At 37.4% G+C, this 21226-nt stretch overlaps 1 protein-coding gene and 1 pseudogene across 1 annotated transcript; one reads left to right on the forward strand and one right to left on the reverse strand.

The window, feature by feature from the left end:
• Window positions 1-2968: 2968 nt before the first annotated feature.
• On the reverse strand, window positions 2969-16102 carry LOC132179863 (uncharacterized). Its single transcript, XM_059592655.2, has 6 exons — window positions 15596-16102; window positions 9640-9805; window positions 5109-5285; window positions 4912-4995; window positions 3619-3700; window positions 2969-3522 (listed from the first exon to the last, which is right to left on the reverse strand). The coding sequence occupies exons 1-6, from the start codon at window positions 15955-15957 to the stop codon at window positions 3092-3094; spliced, it is 1302 nt and encodes a 433-aa protein (XP_059448638.1). The 5' UTR covers window positions 15958-16102; the 3' UTR covers window positions 2969-3091.
• Window positions 12839-13582, forward strand: LOC148586488 (uncharacterized; annotated as a pseudogene).
• Window positions 16103-21226: the final 5124 nt, after the last annotated feature.

The following is a 21226-nucleotide window of genomic DNA, read 5'->3' on the forward strand; positions in this document are numbered from 1 at the left end:
GTTGTCTTCTTCTAGCCGGCCCTAAGCAAAATGAAAAACTGCTCCCTCCTCCTTTCCCCTTTCCCCTCCCTCCTACTCTCCTCTTTTTTCTTCCTCCTTCCTTTTTTTTTTTTTTTTTTTTTTTTGGTTTTTTTGACTAGTCATGTTACTCCGGCCATCCATTTGCTTATGATGCGCTAAATACATCCGCCCTCCACCGTCTTGTGCCGCTCTTTGCCTCTTCAGAATCGGTTGGGCTTTTATAGTTTTGAAAAACTAGATTTAGTTTCCTCAACTAGTTTCGCTTAGCCACTCACTGGCCCACCGTACTCCCCAGCTCCTCAATTGCCCATCGGTGCAAAATAGCTCTATCTCATCCACCACGCGCCAGCTAGTGAGCTTCGCCTCCTTCACCTTCTATCTATTTGTTGGTTTTTTATTGTGTTTTTATTATTATTATTTTTTAATAAAGGTTTGACTTCTCCTTAGACTTGCTTTCATAAGCGATCTTTGGGGTGAAGGTTTTTGCCTTAGCCTTTATGTCGAGGAGGATTAATTTCGGTGTGAGGGTTTTGCTCTTATGACCGGAAAAATAAAAAGTTGAGAATATGACCTACCTATATATTAGATCGAGTCTGTGTCAAGCAAATATGTTCTATAACTGAAGTTTGAACATGAGTTAGCGGATGTTGAAGTCATAGATAGGACTTGATTGTAAGATTTTTTATGTTTGTCTCTATGACGTTGTAACTTCATAACCTTAACTATGATTTATCTTAAATTTATGCTTTATGATGTAATAATTTTATACTTTTAATTTTTTTCAATGAATGAGAATGAAATATTTCCTTTAAAAAAAACAAAAACAAAATAAAAAGGTAGGTGGGAGTGGATAAGTGAGCAATAAATTGTTACCAAAAAGGAGTTTGGGATTAGATTAGGGCAGACTTGCTTAAAAAGATGGCAAATTTTGACTTTAAATAATGTTGTTTTTATCATTAATTAAAAAATTACTATTTTTAGAAGGTTTTTATTTCTCTATATATGGGCCTTTTATTACTATATATTTGAGAGATTTTATTTGTATCTTTTAAAACCTTAAGCAACCTGCCATAGCTGCATAATCCTTGAGCCGCTCCAGTACCTTTAAGCTGACATTAATGCATGTGCGCGCGCCGCGCGATACCGCAAACAAACGGACACGGTAACATACATACGTGAGACGTCTTCTTCTTGTTTGTTTGTTCTTGGCGGCCCCCGTCAGAGCTTTAAACACATGTACAACCAAAACCAAAAGCTTTATTATCTCATTGATTCATTCTGGTAAAGTACTGGGCATGAAAGTAAGTTCAGAAACAAATAAATTACCTGTAAATTGATTGAGTGTTGTTTGGGATATATACAACACAAGTCATTTACAACACGTTGTACTCTACTGAAATGTGAAGTGAGAATGGGAGGCAAATAAATATAAAAGCATTAAATAAATGGAACAACACAAGGTTTGATTTCCTGGCATGAATCTTAATTTCCCACAACCACCACTAAGAATATGAGAATGAGTGGTTAGAATGTGACACGTACCCCCCAATTTGGGAGAAGTGAGGGAATAAAAAATCTCAAACACACAATCCAAGAGGCCAGAGTTTTAATTCCCTGCAGCATGTCCTATGACAAAAATCCAAGGGCCACATGAAAACGAACAATACTGCTCAGGGCAGATCCCTGGCATCCCCATCCTTGGCCCCTCCATGTTATACATTCTCCTCCATCCTCATCAAACGGCCAAATCGAAGGGGATGTAAAGTGCCGTGTGCGACAATATCACCATGATTGATGGGCTATATCACGGTTCATAGCTCGCACTCAGATCTGATGTGCAATTTGCCGTTCTATCTGTAAATCATACGTGTCATATGGTTCAGTACTGGGCATAATCATAGTCATGTCATAATGGTGCCACGCGGTTGAACTTGTTAAAACATGGTGCACATGCTATTTCATAAAAATATCATGCATACTTTAGCCATTCATGAGTTCGTAGTCATGCGTTCATAATTTGCATGTGTACATTTTCATGATCAAGGAAATTTAAAACATCATGGTATTTAAAGTATGAGGCACCATGGCATCTAACACACAGAAGGAAGAATTTATAATGGTAAACATAACTTTTTAATACGCGTACTAGAAACTAATAATCTGTTTGTATCGACGTAAAATGTTTTTCAGTTTTTGGTGTTTACGAAAAATCACAAATATATATATATATATATATATATATATATATATATATATATATATTAAATTTTAAATTATGAAAATGCCTCAACTAGGTCCCGGTCATGTCCTAACTAAGTCCTGATGGTGTCCTAATTGAGTCCCAATGGTGTTCAACAAGTCCAAGTCCCGATAGGGTTCCGATCAGGTCCCAGTCGGGTCTCGATGCGATCCTGGTCAAGTACCGATCGTGCCCTGGCAAGGCCTCAATCAAGTCCCGATGGGGTCTCAGTCAAGTCCCAACAAGGTCCTAGTCAAGCCCTGGTAGGGTCTCTGTCAAGTCCCGGTAGGGTTTCTGTCAAGTCCCAACGAGATCCCGATCGAGTCCCATCACAGTCTTGGTGGAGTCTTGACCAGGTCCAAGTAATGTTCCGGTCAAGCCTCAATGACATCCTAACTGAGTCTGTCGATTTGAGAATGAGATGCTCAAACTGAAAAAAATTGTTTACGATTTTAAAAAATGAAAACAATTTTCCAAAACTTAAAAAAGGCTTTTTCAGTCAAACTAGTTGACTATTATTTTTCATTGCACCTAACATCCGAAAATACGAAAATCATTTTATGTTGAAACAAATGGAGATTAATTATTATTATTATTATTTTTTTTTTTTAAATGCTAAAAACAAGATCCTCTCAATTTCAAATGAAATGAATAATTAATATCCATTTCATGGCCAGATAAGAGGCCAAATTATAATAACAACAATGATAGAAAAACAACTTTTTTGGTATGTCAATGAAGAACAATATTCTACGTGTCGAAAAGTGAATGAATTTTTAATGAAACCTCAAAACAGATACAAATACAATGTCTCTTCTCATAGGCTAACTCTCACCTCCGAGCAATTCTCTGCCCTGCTCCGAGTAACAAGGCTTTCCCTATTGCACCCGAGTGAAGTCCACAAACCAGAGCCACAGTTCCACCTATGGCTAACCATTTCCAATCGATGCCATCACCTTTTGGTCTCTCTTTGCGGCGAACTAGTTCTTCTTCTTCACCAGAAGCTGGCACTAATGAGTCCATGGTTCCGCCTGAAGAAATCTTCGTGGTGATTGCTGCCAACGAAGCACTTCTAGACAAAGAAGCCTCGGATTTTCTCGCATTCTGGTATGCTCTCATCCCGGAGTGCAATTTCTTGACAGCTCCCCACATCCCATGACGGAGTGCCAGCTTTGCCACATCTTTGGGAATCCCCATGTCTTCATAATGTATAAGGGTAACCTCACATGCGGACAACTGTCCATCTCCCTTGCGAGATTCCACTGCACAGATTCTCCAATTCAGCAAATGAAGTAGCAACGCTAAAATTTGCTCACCAAATTGTTGCAAAAATCAATTAAATAATTAACACTTCTTACCAGCCCTGATAATCCAACTAGAGAAATATAGCTCAACACGTCGAGGCTTGTCACGCTTGGGCAAAGCTGGATATGGCACCCCCTGCAATATTGTAGCTCACATGTTAAGACATCTCCATAGCTGGAAACAGTAGGCGTCATCATGTAATAATACTACGTATATTCTCTCAGTTAAAATATACAGTACAAATGCAAGAGAAGTTAAGACATGGAAACAACCAACATCAGCACAAATATTGGATGCGAGAAAATTTGTGAAAGTCTATTACCATCCAATGCACTATGAGATAGAAGACTAAATTGACTGACCCAGTCAGTTAACCATGGTATATAACCCAAGATGTAATCATTTGATAAAAGAAACAGACCATCGGGAGAGGTCTCTGAAGCGTCTCAAGGGAACGACCAAATAAGTTGGTAATTAGAAGCCCTTTAGCTAGATCAAGGGAGCAAAATGCAAAATAAATAGAATTGACATATTTCAATGCCACAAAACAAAAGTCCCCTGATAAAAGAAGAGCAACAAGGTCACTCAAACACTAAATTAGAATTTCTTATTAGGGCCAAGTAGGCCACAAATTGTTTTCCAGGGACAACTAGGTGTTTCGTTGACATCATTTTTCTAGATTAAACTAGGGTGGAAGTAAAGTGTATGGCCCAGAAGATACATTTTGTGTAGGACTCTCTCTGTCAAGTTATAGTTTATTTTCTATTATGATAACATCATTACTGATCCTTTCACCCTGGAGAGGGATTTAATTTCAAGTCTAGATTAAACAACTAGTAACAAAGCTGAGAGAGTTGGTGCTCACCCATAAGACATTCAACAAGGTCACTCATATATTGTTTATTAGGTTTTCTTGCTAGAGCCGAGAACCCCAAAATTGTTTCACAGGGACAACTAAGTGTATTGATCAGATTATTTCTTGGGGTTAGTTTCAAGTCTAGATTAAACAAGAGCTGAATCTAAGCATGCTTAAAATGTCCTAGAAGATACAGTTTGTTCAGGACACTATGTTATAAGTAATAGATTTAAATTCTTTACCATAAAATCATTACTGGTCCTTTTGCCCTGGAGAGGACTTTAATCTGCTGATCATTTGGGATCTCAGAGATATTACAGTTTCCTCCCTATTGTATTTTGTTAATATGTTAAGAAAGCCCAAGGGATTCAACCCAATCCCCGCGGTCATAACAAGCTACAAGGGCATGCTCCTCAAAAGAAGTGAAACAAGCAATAGAGGTGAAAAGATTACTGTTCAAACATAAATGATCAGATGTTGCAACCTATACCTTTGTCACACAATAATAGGCCTTCCCGGCCTCCCATATCCTTCGACCAATGATATATTCGCGATCACTGCAGAAGAAAGGGAACTGCAAATAGAAGGGGCACAAATTAAAATATCGATACCAACATTGTTTGAACTAAAAAGAGGTATTATAAAACCAAGACACATACAATTGTGCAAACCCTCTGATATACAAACCTTTTTTATCCAGTGAACAATCATTGTCCCTGTATCTTGACATTCCTCCAATATTTTGAAGTATACAAGCATAGGATCCCATTTAGGTCGAAACTCGTCATCCCAGAAGAAATCTCTTACCACCTCCGGAGTTGCATCCTCAAAGACAGTTCTACTACGGTAAACTGTTGGACCTGTCTGATAACAAATCACCGTCAGAAACTAATACATGATTTTTTTGATGAGTAATAATTTTATTGAAAGAAAAGGGCAAAGATCTTGTACACTAAAAGTATACAAGAGAGACAATCACCCCATAAGCTTCCACAATCAAAAAACTAAACCAGATCTAGAAGATCCAATGAAGAGAAGTCTAAAGCATATACAACAGCCCAAACCAAAAGAGATCTCAAAAATAAGGATTTTAAAGAAAGCACGTTGGACTTAGAATCAAAAAGACATTCATTCCTTTCTATCCAAATGCTCCACATTAAGAAAGCAATAATAACTTTCCATACAGCCTCTTTGGAATGTTCCTGCCCTTGGATCTTCCAACAATGAAACAACTCTAGGATATTGCTAGGCATAGCCCATGAACCCCGAATAAGTTGATAACCAAGTGCTATAGATCACTAGTGTACACGCAATGAATGAGAAGTTAATTTACAGTCTCCTCATTTTCTTTGCAAAGGAAACACCAATTACAAGAAAGAAACCCCGCCTTCTAAGATTATCAACCATGAGGATTCTAACCTTGGCTGCAATCCATAAAAAGAAAGCAATGTGTGGTGGGGCACTAACCTTCCAAATACTTTTACAGGGGAATGAAAAATGCGCTCCAATCTGTATTGTTTTATAATAGCTCGTCACTTCAAAACCGTGACTACTAGCTGGGGTCCACAACATTCTATCCACCTCCCTTGGATGGGTTTTTGAAGAGTACTACAGATTGAGAAAGGAGTCGAGAGATTCTAGCTCCCAATCCAAGATTGCCCTAATGAAACTCATATTCCAATAGATAGAAGAGACAGACGAATCCAAGTATGTTGACACCAAGACCTCTTTGTTACAGGCTATTGAAAAAAGAATTACCAGAACGAATACTTCCTAGCCACTTCTCCTCACCACACGTCATGCCAAAAGCGAATGCAGGATATGTTCCCAACCTTGAAGGAGACAAGGTTGGAGAAAAACCCTCAACCATTTCTAATATTCCTCCAAAGACACCCCATAAGGCCCTTGAGCTTCCTCTAAACATGAACCCCCTCTCTAGACCCCATACTTCTCAACAATCACTTGTCTCCATAAAGATTTCCTCTATTGCCTGAATCTCCATAGCCATTTATCAAGAAGACCTTTATTGAACATCATGATATTTTTTACTCCCAACCTTCCTCTAGGGATTGGGGAGGAGATAGTATTCCAATTCACTGGGTGAAACTTGGACTCCCCACATGGTCCATCCCAAATAAAGTCTCTCTGAAGACACTCCAATCTCCTAGCAATGCCTGTTAGTAGTGGGAAGAGTGATAAGAAGTACGTAGGTAGATATGATAACGTACTCTTGATGAGAGTAAGGTGCCCCCTGATCTTCTTCCAACCAGGCCACCTTTTTTCCCATCTTCTCAACTACCCTCATCCCAAATAGTTTTTCAAACAAAGCACCCGAAGGGACACCCAATACTTCAAGGGAAGAGACGAGATGCTACGACTGAGAATATTAGTCAGATTTTCCTTATGCAGTACCTCCCCTATTGCGACTAATTCAAATTTCCAGAGATTGACCTTCAAGCCCAAAATGGCCTTGAAACACAAGAGAATGGGACCCAATTATGGATTTGATCACAATCTGCATAACACATAATAAGTGCATCATTCATAGGGCACGATATTTTCAGGAGGGCAACGTTATGGATGTCTACCCGGAATCCTATAAATAATCTGCAACCATCGTTCTAGATAACATCCTACTGACACAGTCCATGACAATCACAAAGAGAAAGGGCAAGAGAGGGTCCCCTTTGCGAATGCCCCGAGAACTACCAAAGAAACCATGCAGGTTACCATTAATCAAGAAGGGGAAGCGGGTTGTGGAAATATAAGCAGATATCCATTTCCCACATTTAGTACCGAAACCACAATGCCCCATGAGGTAGGGAGAGGAACTCCCAGTTGACTTTCCAGGTCCAGCTTGCAAATAACACCTACAATTCCTGATTTCGGCTTGTTATCTAGGCACTCATTGGCTGTAAGAACTGAGTCTAAAATTTGTCTACCCCATAGAAAAGCATTCTGACAATTCGAAATGAGTGTTCCTAACAATTGTTTCATTCTAATAGCAAGTACTTTCACCATGACTTTATAAACACTTCCCATAGGGCTGATAGGTCTGAAATCCCTAACTTTCACAATCCAATCTTTTTAAGAATGAGTGTGATAAAGGTAGGATTGAGGCTCTTCTCAAACATCTCATGTTCATGAAAGTTATGAAAGGCGCGCATTAGATCATGCTTCACTGAAGCCCAACAAGATCGAAAAAAAGATATAGTTGAGCCGGCAGGGCCAAACTCTTTGTCACCATCCATATTAAGCAATGTCTGAAGAATTTCCTCCTCTTGAAACAGTCTCTCCAACCAATCCGCTTCTGCATATTCTAAACAAGGGAACTCCAAGCCATCTAATTTGGGGCGCCAAGGAATTGTTTCGGTAAAAAGATTCTTAAAGTACTGAGTGATTGAATCTTTGATTGCCTCTTGATCAGAATTAACACTACTGACAATGTAGAGACTAGAGATAAAGTTGTTTCTTCTATGAGAGTTGGCAAGGTGATGGAAAAATATGGTGTTATGATCCTCTTCTTTAAACGATGTCGCCCTAGACTCAGTCTCCAGCTGACTTCTTGCATAAGGACATCATTCTCCAAATCTGTTTTCACCTTAGCCCTCCGGACTCTCTCCTCTTCGACTAGAGATCTCTCCTCTTCTAGGCCATCCAGGACCTGGATCTCCTCCAACAAGGACTTCTTCCTCTCTCTTCTACATTTTCAAAGACCTCATTATTCCAACCTCTCAAACCAAGTTTCAGCTGTTTTAGTTTATTATCTAAAACATTCTTTTATAAGTAGTTTATTAGCTAAAACATAACACGGAGTGCCAAAGAACTTATATGAATCCTACCACTATTTCATCAGATCTACAAAATCTTCTGCTTTCAACCACATGCTCTCAAATTTAGTTGAGCCTAATCCACTGGTCATAACTCCACTATCAAGCAATATGGAAAAATGATATGATACGGAACAAGGAAGACGGCACTGGATCAAGTCTGGAAAATGCTCTTTCCAAAGCAGAAGAACGAGGAATCTATAATCCTGGACATAGAGGGGGGTCTTGGTTATTAGACCATGTGAAAGAACCTCTAACCAATGGAATATCCATCAACCCCTGTTCTGAAATGAAATTCCCACATTGCAGAGGTTAATCGAGATGTTCCAACTCTTTCATTTGGGAAATGGGTAACATTGAAATCTCTCCAATGCACCAAGAAATTTCCCACCAACTGAAGACTCTTGACAACTCCTCCCACAGATAATGTCTATCAGAATCAGCATTGAGGCCATAGACTCCTGAGAAAGCCCAAATAAATTGGTCCAGAGTGGATTTGGATTTGCAGGAGATAGAGAAAGTGCCCACTGCCTCCTCAATGCACTCCACTGCACATTTATCCCACATTACTAGATTACCAGCCGAGGCTCCAAAGGCTGGCAAAACCATCCAAGCCGTGAAAGAACCATCCACTCCATTTTAGTTTCTTGAAAACACACTACATCAGACTTCCAATTTTTCAATAAATTGCTAATGTTGAGTCTTTTCCCTGCATTGTTGAGAACTCTAATATTCCAACAAATAATTTTCAAATTCATAACATGGTAGAAGCCTTACCACAGAACTGAGGAGGTGGATGGGATTTGGACGGGTTTCTTCTAGAATCATAGTCAAAATACATGATACAATCAAAATACAAAGACATTGGGAAGGACACATTATCAATAGAATTACAATTGAGATATGCATGGTAAAATATGGGATAATATATGTGCGAAGCAAACAAATAGAGAAGAGGCAAACAATGGGGCACCAAGCTTTTCAAGCATCTTTAAACATAAGAAATTTACATGTTAAAATATGGAGGAAGGAATTAACACATGTCTACCTTCTAACCAAGACTAAAAAGCCCAATGACTCCAATGAGAAACAAACACCCTGCTACCATAAGATCTCAGAATGAGTAGTCCCAGATATCGGAACACTTCATTAAATGCAAGTCACGTATGCAGAATTAAAGAGCAGTCGAACATTAAAAGTAAATGACAAAAACATTAAAAAAAATAAAAAAAAATCTAAGCTTCCTTTTTATCATTAACAGATTTCTCTATGAATTAATAATGACATAGATGTTTCCTGGGGACACTAGATTTAAAAATATTCATACGAATCATTTCAGCAAATGAAGAACCGAAAATACATGAAATGTGATCAAAGTTGGAATCTACCTCTGGCTCATGGCGCCAAGCCTGGTATGCCATGTTAGGAGTAGACCTCTCCATCATACTTTGCCATTCCATCTCTCTATCTTTCCCTTCGAGAAGATGTAATAGGTGTTCTAAATCATTCTCTGTCACAATGTCCTGCACTCTCTTCTCAGCTTGTGTGGTGGGGCTGCAGGAAAGTTAAGACATAACGAACTAATTAATCCATGAACAAGAAACAACCTTACTCCAAAACTAATACCAGATTTTGATTACGACAGTGTTGTCTTGAAGCAAAAATAGACTACAATACAGCAGTTTAATACAATTAGAGAAAATCTTATAGCAACTCAGAAAACTCGAGATGATAACTAAAAGAGGACGTTCATAAATAACTTAATAGATAGTCATTAGAGGCGCAGAAGCACTTGGAATGGTTAACAAATGGAGGGGTCAAAAACAGCAGAGAATATGAGTCAACAGGTTGCTAATCTATATCAAATTCCGCAATTTTTCTTGCTAAACTCATTAGATAATCCATCCATTCCTTAACCAAAGTTGCTTATTAACCCATGCACAAACAAACTATACCAACGTTGATACATTGACAATCCAATCTCTTAAACTAGGTCCACAATTAACAACAATTGCTAGGAAAAATCACTTTTGTACTTTTCTATACATAAGTTTCCAATAACATAAAGTCTCAGATCATTCTATTGAATTAAAAATCTTCAAGGCATTGCCACTTGATGCACTATGCACAACACAGTAAGCAACACATTCTTTTGATAAGTTTAGTTAACATCCAGTTTGGGAAAAAAAAACATATATCATTGATTCATTAATCGACCAATGACAGACCCAATATACAACACAAACATCAACCAATCTTCCTATTGACCTATTCATATTCCTATCAAGCGTAATACTTCTAAATCTATCTACATCTGATGTAGTGGAGATTAAAGTTTTTTGTCCTATCGGTCTAGTGGGTGGTGTTTATAAAATTATATCTAAGGTACTACTAGCAAACAGATTGAAAGATGTGCTGGAGAATATCATCTCAAATTCGCCGAATGCATTTATTAAAGGGAGACATATTTTGGATTCAATTTTGATTGGCAAATGAGTGTATTAACTGTCGGATTAGATTAGAGGTTCCTGGCATGTTGCATAAATTGGATCTAGAGAAAGTTTATGAGCATGTGAATTAGGAGTTCTTGTTGTATTTGTTAAAGAGAAGTGGTTTTGGGGAGAAATGACGAGCATGGATAGCATTTTGAATATCTACAGTGTGATTCTCCACTTTCATAAACAAGCCCCTTTTGGTTTATTAGCTCTTGTGGTTTATCAGGGATCTGTTATCTCCTCTACTTTTTGTGATTATTATAGAGGCTCTGAGTAAGATGATGTCAGCCATAGTGACCAGGCGGCTTTTATCTGGTTTTTTGGTAGGATTAAGAAATAATGTAGAACTAGTTGTGCCTCATCTTTTGTTTGCAGCTGACAAATTGGTCTTTTGTGAGGCTAATTGTGAACATCTTTGTAATCTGCAATGTCTCTTAAGGTTCAAAGCAGTATTGGGGTTAAGATTAATTTATAGAAATCAGAGATAATTCCAATTGGTGAGGTGCAAGATGTAGAAAATTTGGTTAGTATTATGGGGTGCAGGGTGGCATTGTTACTGTGACTTATTTGGGACTCACTTGGGTGCACCATATAAGTCTAGTTTTATTTAGAGCGGCATCGTAGAAAAACCGGAAAGGCGGTTGGCAGGTTGGAAGAGACTCTATTTATCCAAGGGAGGGAGGTTGACCTTGATCAAAAATACTTTGTCCAATTTGCCTACTTATTTTTTGATGTTGTTTCCTATTTGTTATGGGGAGGCATCGATGAGGAGTTTAAGTTCTATTTATTTAGTCGGTCAAATATTTGTTCTCCGAAGCAAACGGATGGATTGGGGTTAAAAAACTTCATTCAATTTAATCAAGCACGGTTAGTAAGCGGTTATGGCATTACGCTACAGAGAGGGAGGCGTTGTGGACAATGGTGGTGGAAACAAAATATGATAGTATGAGTGGAGGCTGGTGTACTAAGGAGGTAGAGGTACCCCTTGGAGGAAGAGTGTGAAAACATATTAGAAGGGGGTGGGGAGTCTTTTCAAGATTGGTCAAATACGATGTGGGAGATAGAACTAAGATTAGGCTCGGGCATGATTCGTGGTGTGGGGATCAACCACTGAAGAAGCCTTTTCCCGGGTTGTTTAGTACTGCTTGTTGTAAGGAGGCATGCCTTGCAGATTATATGTAGGTTTTTAACGGTAATGTTTGGTGTTAAATTTTATTATACCTATACAGGATTGAGAGGTGGATTTGGTGATTGCATTTTATGATGTGTTGTTGATGTAGGACGATATTTACATTTATTTTTGGTAAAAACGAAAATAAAGAACATATCAAAAATAATATTGGAGCAACGCCGCTTGATCAGAATTTTATCCATTCTCAGACAATGGAAGTACAAAAGGAAAGATTGTCACTATTCCCGCTGATTGTCAATTTTATATTAGGATTTTATTTTATTTTATTAGAACTTTATTTCCTTTCCTCATAGGGTTAGGTTTACTATTGTTACTAGGATTAGATTTACTTTCTCTACTAGACTTAGATTTACTTTCTCTACTAGAAGTATGTTTACTTTCTTTACAAGTATTTCTCTTCTATAAATAGGCTAACTTATTATGTAAAACTTAACTCATTAAATTATTATCAAATCAGAGAATTCTCTCTCAAATACTCTGCAGAGTTTTATCTTTCTTTTAGCCTGCGGGCTTTTTTTTATCTTTTTGGGTAGAAGACGAAGACGCTTCTCCTTGCAGAATCAAAGACGCTGCTCTTTGATTAGTTAACTTAGTCTTCCGCTACGTCAGTTGGTATCAGAGCAGGTTTTATCCTGATCATGGCCAATCAGCGCAACGATGACAAACTTCTCCAACAATGCCGCTTGTAGGGGAGAGACTCTATCAAGAGCCAAATTCATGGGGTATCCGAGCCGGCATTATCCGGATTCGATGGCCAACTTATACTACAACAACAACTTCTATAACGATGCCGTTCGTGAGAGAGATGTTGTTTCGAGATCCGACTACCAGCGATACATCAAGCGATCAGAAGCTCCTTAGAGAACCGAATTCCAAGAGTTCAAGCAAACTATGCACGCTATGCAACAGGAGATGCGCTAGATGCGGGAAACGTTGGAACGCATGCATATGGGTTCCCATTGGAATCACAGGGACAATGATGCTAAAGATGACTATGGGATCCGAGTCAAACCCATTCACTATCCTTATGTTGACAGATTCCTTAATGATCACATAAGCCATAGTCGACATGTCCGTAACCGTATTCATAAATCTACAAATAGGCACTCCGTATATGAAGCGAATATTAATTATGGTGAAAAGGATATTGAGGCTGTTAATTTGGAGCTGCCGTTTGAGAAACAATTTGTGCAGCCACAACTATTTGTTCCAACAACTACATCAGTGGAAGAACAACCACCACCTCCTCCCTCACAGGTGCAACTCATCATGATCACCCCAAAAATTGTTGATTCCTTTGAAGAAAACGGTGAAGTTGAAGATGACATTCATGAAGAAATAGTTGGAGGAATTTTTCTGGAAGTAGATGAAAAGCAAAAATCGTATCTTGATGCTATCTATGTAGATTTCTCCAAGAACCTTTCTTCAGAGGAGTTGCGCGTGCCATGTCCCAAAGAAAACTCGAGTACGAATTTTTTTCAAGTGGAGGTGTCTGATGTAGGACAATATTTACTTTTATTTTCGGTAAAAACGAAAATAAAGAAAATATGATAAATAATATTGGAGCAACGCCGCTTGATCAGAATTTTATCAATTCTCAGACAATGGAAGTACAAAAGGAAAGATTGTCATGATTCCCGCTGATTGTCAATTTTATATTAGGATTTTATTTTATTTTATTAGGACTTTATTTTCTTTCCTTATAGGGTTAGGTTTACTATTGTTAATAGGATTAGATTTACTTTCTCTACTAAAAGTATGTTTACTTTCTTTACAAGTATTTCTCTTCTATAAATAAGCTAGCTTATAATGTAAAACTCAACTCATTGAATTATTATCAAATCAGAGAATTCTCTCTCAAATATTCTGAGGAGTTTTATACTTCTTTAAGCCTGCGGGCTTGTTTTTATCTTTTTGGGTAGAAGACGAAGACGCTTCTCCTTGCAGAATCAAAGACGCTGCTCTTTGATTAGTTATCTTAGTCTTCCGCTACATCAGTTGTGTTCTCTCAAACTGAGGCAAGATGGTGAGGATCGTATTTGGTGGGTCCCTTCAAAAAATGAGGAAGTTTGAAGTAAGGTCATTTTATCAAGAATTATCTAGATCCCACGGGAGGCGGGGGGGTCATCTTCTCCTTGAAAGAGTATTCGGAGAGTACCTGTTCCATAGGGAGTGAGTTTCTTTGTGTGGATGGCAGCTCTTGGAAAGATTCTGACATTGGATAACCAGAGGAAGAAAAAAGTAATAGTTTTGGAATGGTATTGCATGTGTAAAAGGAGCGAGAAATCAATAGATCATCTTTTTCTCCATTGTAAAGGGCAAGAGAAATGGAATGCGTTGTTTCGCCTTTTTGTAGCATAATGGGTTGTGCCTAGAAGTGTAATAGAGTTGTTAGATTATTGGTGGGGTTAGTTGGGAAGTCGTTCAGTTTTAGATGTTTGGAGGATGTTCCTTTATGCTTAATGTGGACCATATCGAGAGAACAAAATGTAGGATGTTTTGAAGATCGTGAGATGACGGTGGAAGAGCTCAAGAACATCTTGTTCAAAACGCTTTATATATGGACATAGGTATTTATTTCTCATTTTTTCTTACTTTGCTGAATTTGTGACTTTTTGTTCTTCTTTCCATTATTAGTGGGGTTATCTCTTGTATGCATTTTGCGTACTAGGGTTGCGCCCCTTTGTGCTTATTAATGATTGCATTACTTATCAAAAAGGAAGGAGAAAGGTTGTATCCATCCCATATACCAAGATATTCAATTTAAAAGCCAGAGAAGCATTATCAGCAAAATTTTATTTATCTTGTCTGGTCAAATTGCTTTGAGAACGCTCACTTCTCCATCTTGCCAGGTCCTAGTATCACATAGGATCAAAAACACCCCCTAAATTAAAGCGCTGGATTAGAGTAGCATGTCACACACAGTAAAGTCAGTACTCCCAAAACTAGCCTCGAGTTTAATTTATCATTCAATTGACAAACGAATTCCATATAGATCTTTCAAGGCGTTGAGATGGTCTCTCATACAAGGTTATCAGTGGATACAAATTCAACTACCAAACTTTAACTTAGAACTCAAATCACTCGTTACTTAAGAAATTACGCCCCCCAGCATTCGTAGGACAAAAGACACTCCCCCGTCCCTGTCTCTCCGACACCCATTGATGGCCATTTTGATGCATGTCATATAATCCTCGGTTAGCGATCTTATGATCAAAGTATGAAATCCACATACCTAGGCTTCATAGAAAAGACCATCTAAAGCATTTGCACTACTCTCACCAATACCCCCAACTTATATGTAGTCAAAACAGCTACTTATATTCCAAACAAGCCTGTTTCTCATATTATGAACAAAAACTTACCATTACAAAATAGCTTGGGCGTTAAGGCATTAACATAAAATCTCAACTTTCTACTATAAAACTGAAACACCTTCCACCACCCAGTTACCAGAGAGCACTAATTAACATTTAACAATATGACAAGGTCAAAATTAATTCCATTAAAGCAATCAATGTAACTCATTACAAAATTAATAAAAACTAAAATAAAAAAAATAAAATAAAAAATAAAAAAACCTAAGAACAATATTCCAAAAAAATCAAAATAAATCAATTAGATTTTATTAAAAGAAAACATTGTATGAGCACTCACCCAACAGCGTCGCTATTTCCTTGTGTGGAAAGCTTCGATTCGGCCGTCGCCGGCGATTCCTTGCTTCGGCGTTTGGAATTGGACCAAACGGTGCGGCAAACGGAGAAGGCGGAAAGGGCGGAGAAGGCAAGCCAGAGGCGGCGGGCGCCGAATCCCGGCGGAGCAGTCCAGAGAAAGCGGAGCTTGGAGCGGAAGCCAAGGAAGACGATGCCCGTCCACCGGGGCCGCCACGACCACCCGATCACCAGCCCGATCATCACCGCCACCCATATCGGTACTGCGCACAGCAATATGTCGACAAATGTCTCGGCTATCGAAGGCCGCCTCAGAAACTCCACAACATCGAAGAACGGCTCCTCCATTTTCCCGGCAAATCAGCGAGAAAATAAGGCCCGATCTACACGAACCATCGACGAGAGAGAGAGAGAGAGAGAGAGAGAGAAACAGGGAACTTGGGAGGGGAACTTAGGCGATTGATTGATTAGGACGGCCAGGGGAGATGACGTGGGCGTGCTATGGCCGTTGATAGGGGTTCGGTGTTTTGTTGGGAGGTTGAGTGCCACGCGATTGAGGGTAGCGTGAGTGATAATTGAGGTAACTAGAGGATAAGATTATAATATAAGATATTTTTAGATTTTTGTTTAAGAAAGATGCTTTCGTGTCGGGATTAGGGATTAGCTAGGGATTAGGTGCCATCTGGTTTTGTCCGTCAACGAGCAAATAGCTTCCGTTAAACTTGTTGGAAGAGTTTGGCGGTTAAAAGTAAGACTTCGATTAATAAATTCCCTCCTTTTTTTTTTTCTTTTTTTTTTGAAAAGATAAATTCTCTCCAAATATTGTGTTTTTTGGCATGATTTTTTTATAACATTTACTGTATAAAAATTATTTCTCTCTAAAGAAAAGCCAGTAGTTCATCCCATTGTTACCAATTTGAATATCAGTATTGCGAAAGAAAAAACAAAAACCCTTCACCTAATCAATTAGCATATGATAATATGAAGAATAACATGTTCTCTTGATTTTTTTTATCCAATATGAATATTATTTTCTAAAAAATTAGAAGAAAAAAATTACCTCACTGGTCCTTCATATTTTTTTTTTAAAAAAAAAACTATATCCAATTAGAATAGGATAACACAAAGAAAAGTCATAGCATTTCTCATAATACTAAGGGTGCGTTTGGAATTGCGATTTCGCAATAATAATTTGCATTTTTAAAAGATATTGTAAAATATAAGGCGTTTGGCATTGCGATTTAAAAAGTACTTAATCTAAAATAGGAACAAAATCTGCGATTTTCTATAAGCAGGTTAGGGGGTGCGTATTTGAAAAAGTGCGAATTTAAACCAAAATCATGATTTCGCATAACAAATATTTGATAAAAAAGTATTTTTTAACATGTTTTACCAAATATCTTTGCGATTTTAAAAAGTAGTGATTTAAAAAACACAATTTTTAAAAACCCAATTTTTAAAATCGCAATTCCAAATAGACCCTAAGCTTGAATCGCTGTTTTGCATATAGTATGGTTTTACAGGGTATGTTTAGCATTGCAATTTAGTAAGCTAAAAGTTCGATTTTAAAAACAAATCACAAAAGATATATAGTTTATAAATGCGCTATTCTCCTTTTCCCTCTCTGCTAGGGTTTCTTCTCCTAGCAAAGAGTGTCGCACAAGAGGAGGGGCTCCCCTCATCCTTTGCTGCCTCTCCTCCCCCTCTTTACCTTATGAGCTAGGCTATTTACTTGATGCTCCCTACTTCATTGTGTGGCGTTTCTTTCCCCTTCCGTTCGATCTCTTTCCCCTCATTTGTCTTTTTTTTTTTTGTTTTAGCCCCTCTCTTACGGCCCCTGAGCTCAGATCCACCGAAACATTTTACGATTCTAGCTTGGCTCTTGGATCGGACTAGTCTAAGCCCGATTTACCGTCCCACGTTGACTCTTGCTTCCCACTGGCTCTTCGGCTTTGTCCGTGTCCATCGTCTCCTTGCGTTCGCTTTTCGATAGCCTCGCTCTAAGGCATGTTTTCTTTCGGCATCGCTTTATGTTTTTGTGGTTTTTTGGCTTTTGTCTCTCTCTTTTTTTTCTTTCTTTTTTTTCTTTTTTTTTCAGTTTTCCCCTATTCGTCTCCCGCTTTTTTTTCTTTTTCTTTTTCTTTTTTCTTTTTTTTTTTTTCTATTTTCTTGTGGTTTTTTGTTCATTTTTTGTTGCTTGTAATAAGATTATGTCCTCTCTCTTAATCTGCATGTTTGATGATATATGGGGTATTCGCTTTTGGTCCAAATCCTTGGATTGTGGATGTGAACGGTATCATGACTATCGGGTCGAAGATGATGAGTTTTGGCATGGGGATTTTCTATTTTCAGGGACGAGGAATAAGAGTTACCTATGCATTGGATTGAGTCTGTTTGGAACAAATTTGTTGTTAAAATTAAAGACTAGTCATGGGTTAGCAGATGTTGATGTCATTGATAGGTTTTGAATGTTAGGTTTATAATGTATGTATCTTGAATTCTTTAATGTTTGTAACCTCGTAACTTCGGTTATGATTTGTTTCAGAGCTTTTTGATCTATTTGTAAGAGTTTTTGCTCGTGATTTTTTCATCAGAGTATGAATGTTTTCCCTTAAAAAATAAGTCTGTTATTAAAAAATTACAATTTTAAAAAAATTTTACATTTTCCAATCACACATACAATCGCATCGCACTTTTTTTAAATGGCCGTTTCAAAATAGACCCACTATAGGAACTTTTGCCTTTTTTTTTTTTTTTAACTGATACCGGCATTCATCCAAAGTCCAAACCCTGTGGCATAAGTTATAACTCTCATATTGGACCAAGTGACTCTGGTGATTTCCATCAAAGTGGATCATAGTATTGATAGGCCCATGAGAGGAAATTCACGTCAGTAACATAGATATAATAACCATACGATTGGCCCATTTTTAGAAGTTTAATCTCATTTATAATGATAGGCCCATTTCTTATCCAACTTTTTTTTTTTTTTTTTTTTTTTTTTTTTAAGAAAACCTTATGCAATATTTATGCTCAAAGATATCCTCTAAATTTAAAATCAAGCAAACACATGATATTAGTATTGAGTAATGTTGAAAATTACATTTTTATCTCATAATTGACAATAATAACGTAAGACTCTTAAATCAACCCTTAAATTAGTTATAGTTAAAAAACAATAATAATAAAATGATTAGTTGAGATTGTCACGTTAGCATTATCGGATAGTTGTAAAATAAAAATATGGTATATAACATTAATCATTATCATTAGAGTAATGATATTTAGTAAACTATATAACTTGATGACTTTAAACTAAAAATCAGCTCGTGGATCAACACTTGTAAAAAAAATAAAAATAAAAATAAAAAAGAGGCTGGCTGATTTTCATTGTCATGTTATCGCAGTTGTATGGCAGTTGTACAACAGTTTATTAAATAGTAGGACTGATAATTTTTTACACGACCTACGAACTCAACACGAAATTAATAAATTAAGTTTTATATTTCGTGTCAACCCAACATGACTAGCTTATTAAACAGTTTATATAAATCAAGTTGGATCACCTGCTTAATCAAATGGCTCATATCATGATTGATTGGCTTAACCCATTTAAAACAGGTCAAATTTGGGTTGATTCATATTGAATTGACCTATAAATCTATCCAATCAAACTCAACGCGTAAACACAAATTACCGCCACATGCACCATGCGAAGGCTTAATCCCACGATACACACCCAAGATATCCATCAATGCTGTACTTTTGGTCTTCTGGGAAATTAACTCTGACATGCTAGTACTAGATATAGTAGTATAACCTCAAAGAGACTTCATCCCCAAGCTCTCCAGATGCTAGCTGGGACATTGATTACACAACTTTTCTTTTGCAAGTATAATGTATAAAATGCATAAAGGGGGAGGGAGAGGATCGAGCTTCTGTGCTAAAACAACTTTGTGTATGAAAAAAGTTTGTAATTGTGATGGGCAAGGAAATCTCTCTTTCACTCTTTTAAATGGACCTTTTCCAAGTATTTTCAATTAGCTGTTGAATGCTTTATAGAATTTACAAATGGTCAAGTCACAGAAAAAAAAAAAAAAAAAAAAAAAAGTACCCAAAATTACATGGGAATCCTTGTGCTATATTGAGAAGGAATTCCCAAATAGCTTTATCGAGCATAGGGACTACTTTTTGGGATACATACTCAAGATGTCTCTCTTCTCTTTTGACTCCTCTGGGGATCTCAAGCAAATTTTGTGACTCATCGCATCTCACAATCCAAAATGGTGTCATGTCTTATGATTGCAAGGATACATTGTGGTTTTGCAAAAATCAATGAAAAGGCTAAAGCAACATCTGTCGAGCTACAACTATGATTTCCAAATCCTCTGTTTCAGCAGAGTACAATAACAATTAACAACCCTGGTATCTTTTGCTGTTTTCCATTTACTAAAGGAAAGTCTATATGACTGTTAATTAAATCCCATTTTTTCTTATTGACTAAACTACAAAATTTTCTAAAAGTGATATCTAATTAGCTATAATTAGACTATGATAGGTTTAGGTAGAAAATACAGAGTTTGCATCTTGTTGAAACCAGCTGTGATGATGGAAATGGAGGATGACCTTGCTGATTTGATTAATATCTCGTTGTCATTTTTTGACATTTCATCCAAATTTGTAATTCTTTGAGTCACATATCAGCTCGTGCAATAATGATGCCAATATTATATAACAAACAAAGCTAAATAAGTAATAGATACACCGTCCATTTGACCCATGTCCATGTCACTATCAGTTTTGAATTGCATGGAAATACAAGCACTCATCATCATGTCACAATTATAAATATATATACTGTTCGTTTATCCTCAATCAAGACAAGAAAACACCACAATCTTAGCTATGAAGTGTACAAGAGTTTCTGGAATATGCCTTCCTTTAAGTAACCCTCTCCTTAAGTGGCTTCTCTGTTTTTCAAATGCCTAGCAATTAATACATAGTCAAATTCAGTTTCATCCCAAATTTTAGAGTCAAATTCACAAATTATGTTACGATCTTAAGGGTTAAGGGTTGCCTTTAACAAATGGTATCAAAGTAAGACATCATGTCACGGGTTTAAGTCATGGAGAGGACGGCCTATAAGCATAATGTTAAGAGTAATTGAATAGTGAAAGGTGATTGGAGTCGCCAAAAGAGAAAGTGCTATCACCGAGTTAGTGCTTATATAGTGAGCTGTCGTGGATGTTGAATTCACCAATAGTCTTAAGACTTTTAGGCAAATGATTAAACCCTTGACAAATTACTAGTTATACACATTGGAACTTTTTCTTTACCAAATTTTACATACTGACATGTATAACTGTATAAGCCAGATTGTAATAAATAGTGGGGCATGGCCTACAAATGAGATCAATCTAGAACAGACCCACATGATAGTGTAGGTTTTCCAAGCAGAAGATGAGCTGATTGGGTAGGATGTGACCCACATGGTGTTAAAAAGTGAGGAACGGGCTAAAGACTAAGGGGGATGGTTATGATGGCAGTCTTAAGGAGAAAAAGGAGTAAATTCAAAGCTCGACTTTGATGGCTTCTCTCAAAGAATATCTCCCCCTCT

Source organism: Corylus avellana, chromosome 4 (genome assembly GCF_965113065.1).
Source record: "Corylus avellana chromosome 4, dhCorAvel1.hap1.2, whole genome shotgun sequence".
Lineage (NCBI taxonomy): Eukaryota > Viridiplantae > Streptophyta > Magnoliopsida > Fagales > Betulaceae > Corylus > Corylus avellana.

Bases quoted from the DNA above. Each gene is read 5' to 3' on its own strand.
- LOC132179863 (XM_059592655.2), bottom strand. From the start codon at position 15,957: ATGGAGGAGCCGTTCTTCGATGTTGTGGAGTTTCTGAGGCGGCCTTCG. The intron at 5,286-9,639 runs GTAGATTCCAAC...ATTTGTTATCAG, and splicing joins CTTGGCGCCATGAGCCAGAG to ACAGGTCCAACAGTTTACCG. The intron at 4,996-5,108 runs GTTTGTATATCA...TTCTATTTGCAG, and splicing joins TTGTTCACTGGATAAAAAAG to TTCCCTTTCTTCTGCAGTGA.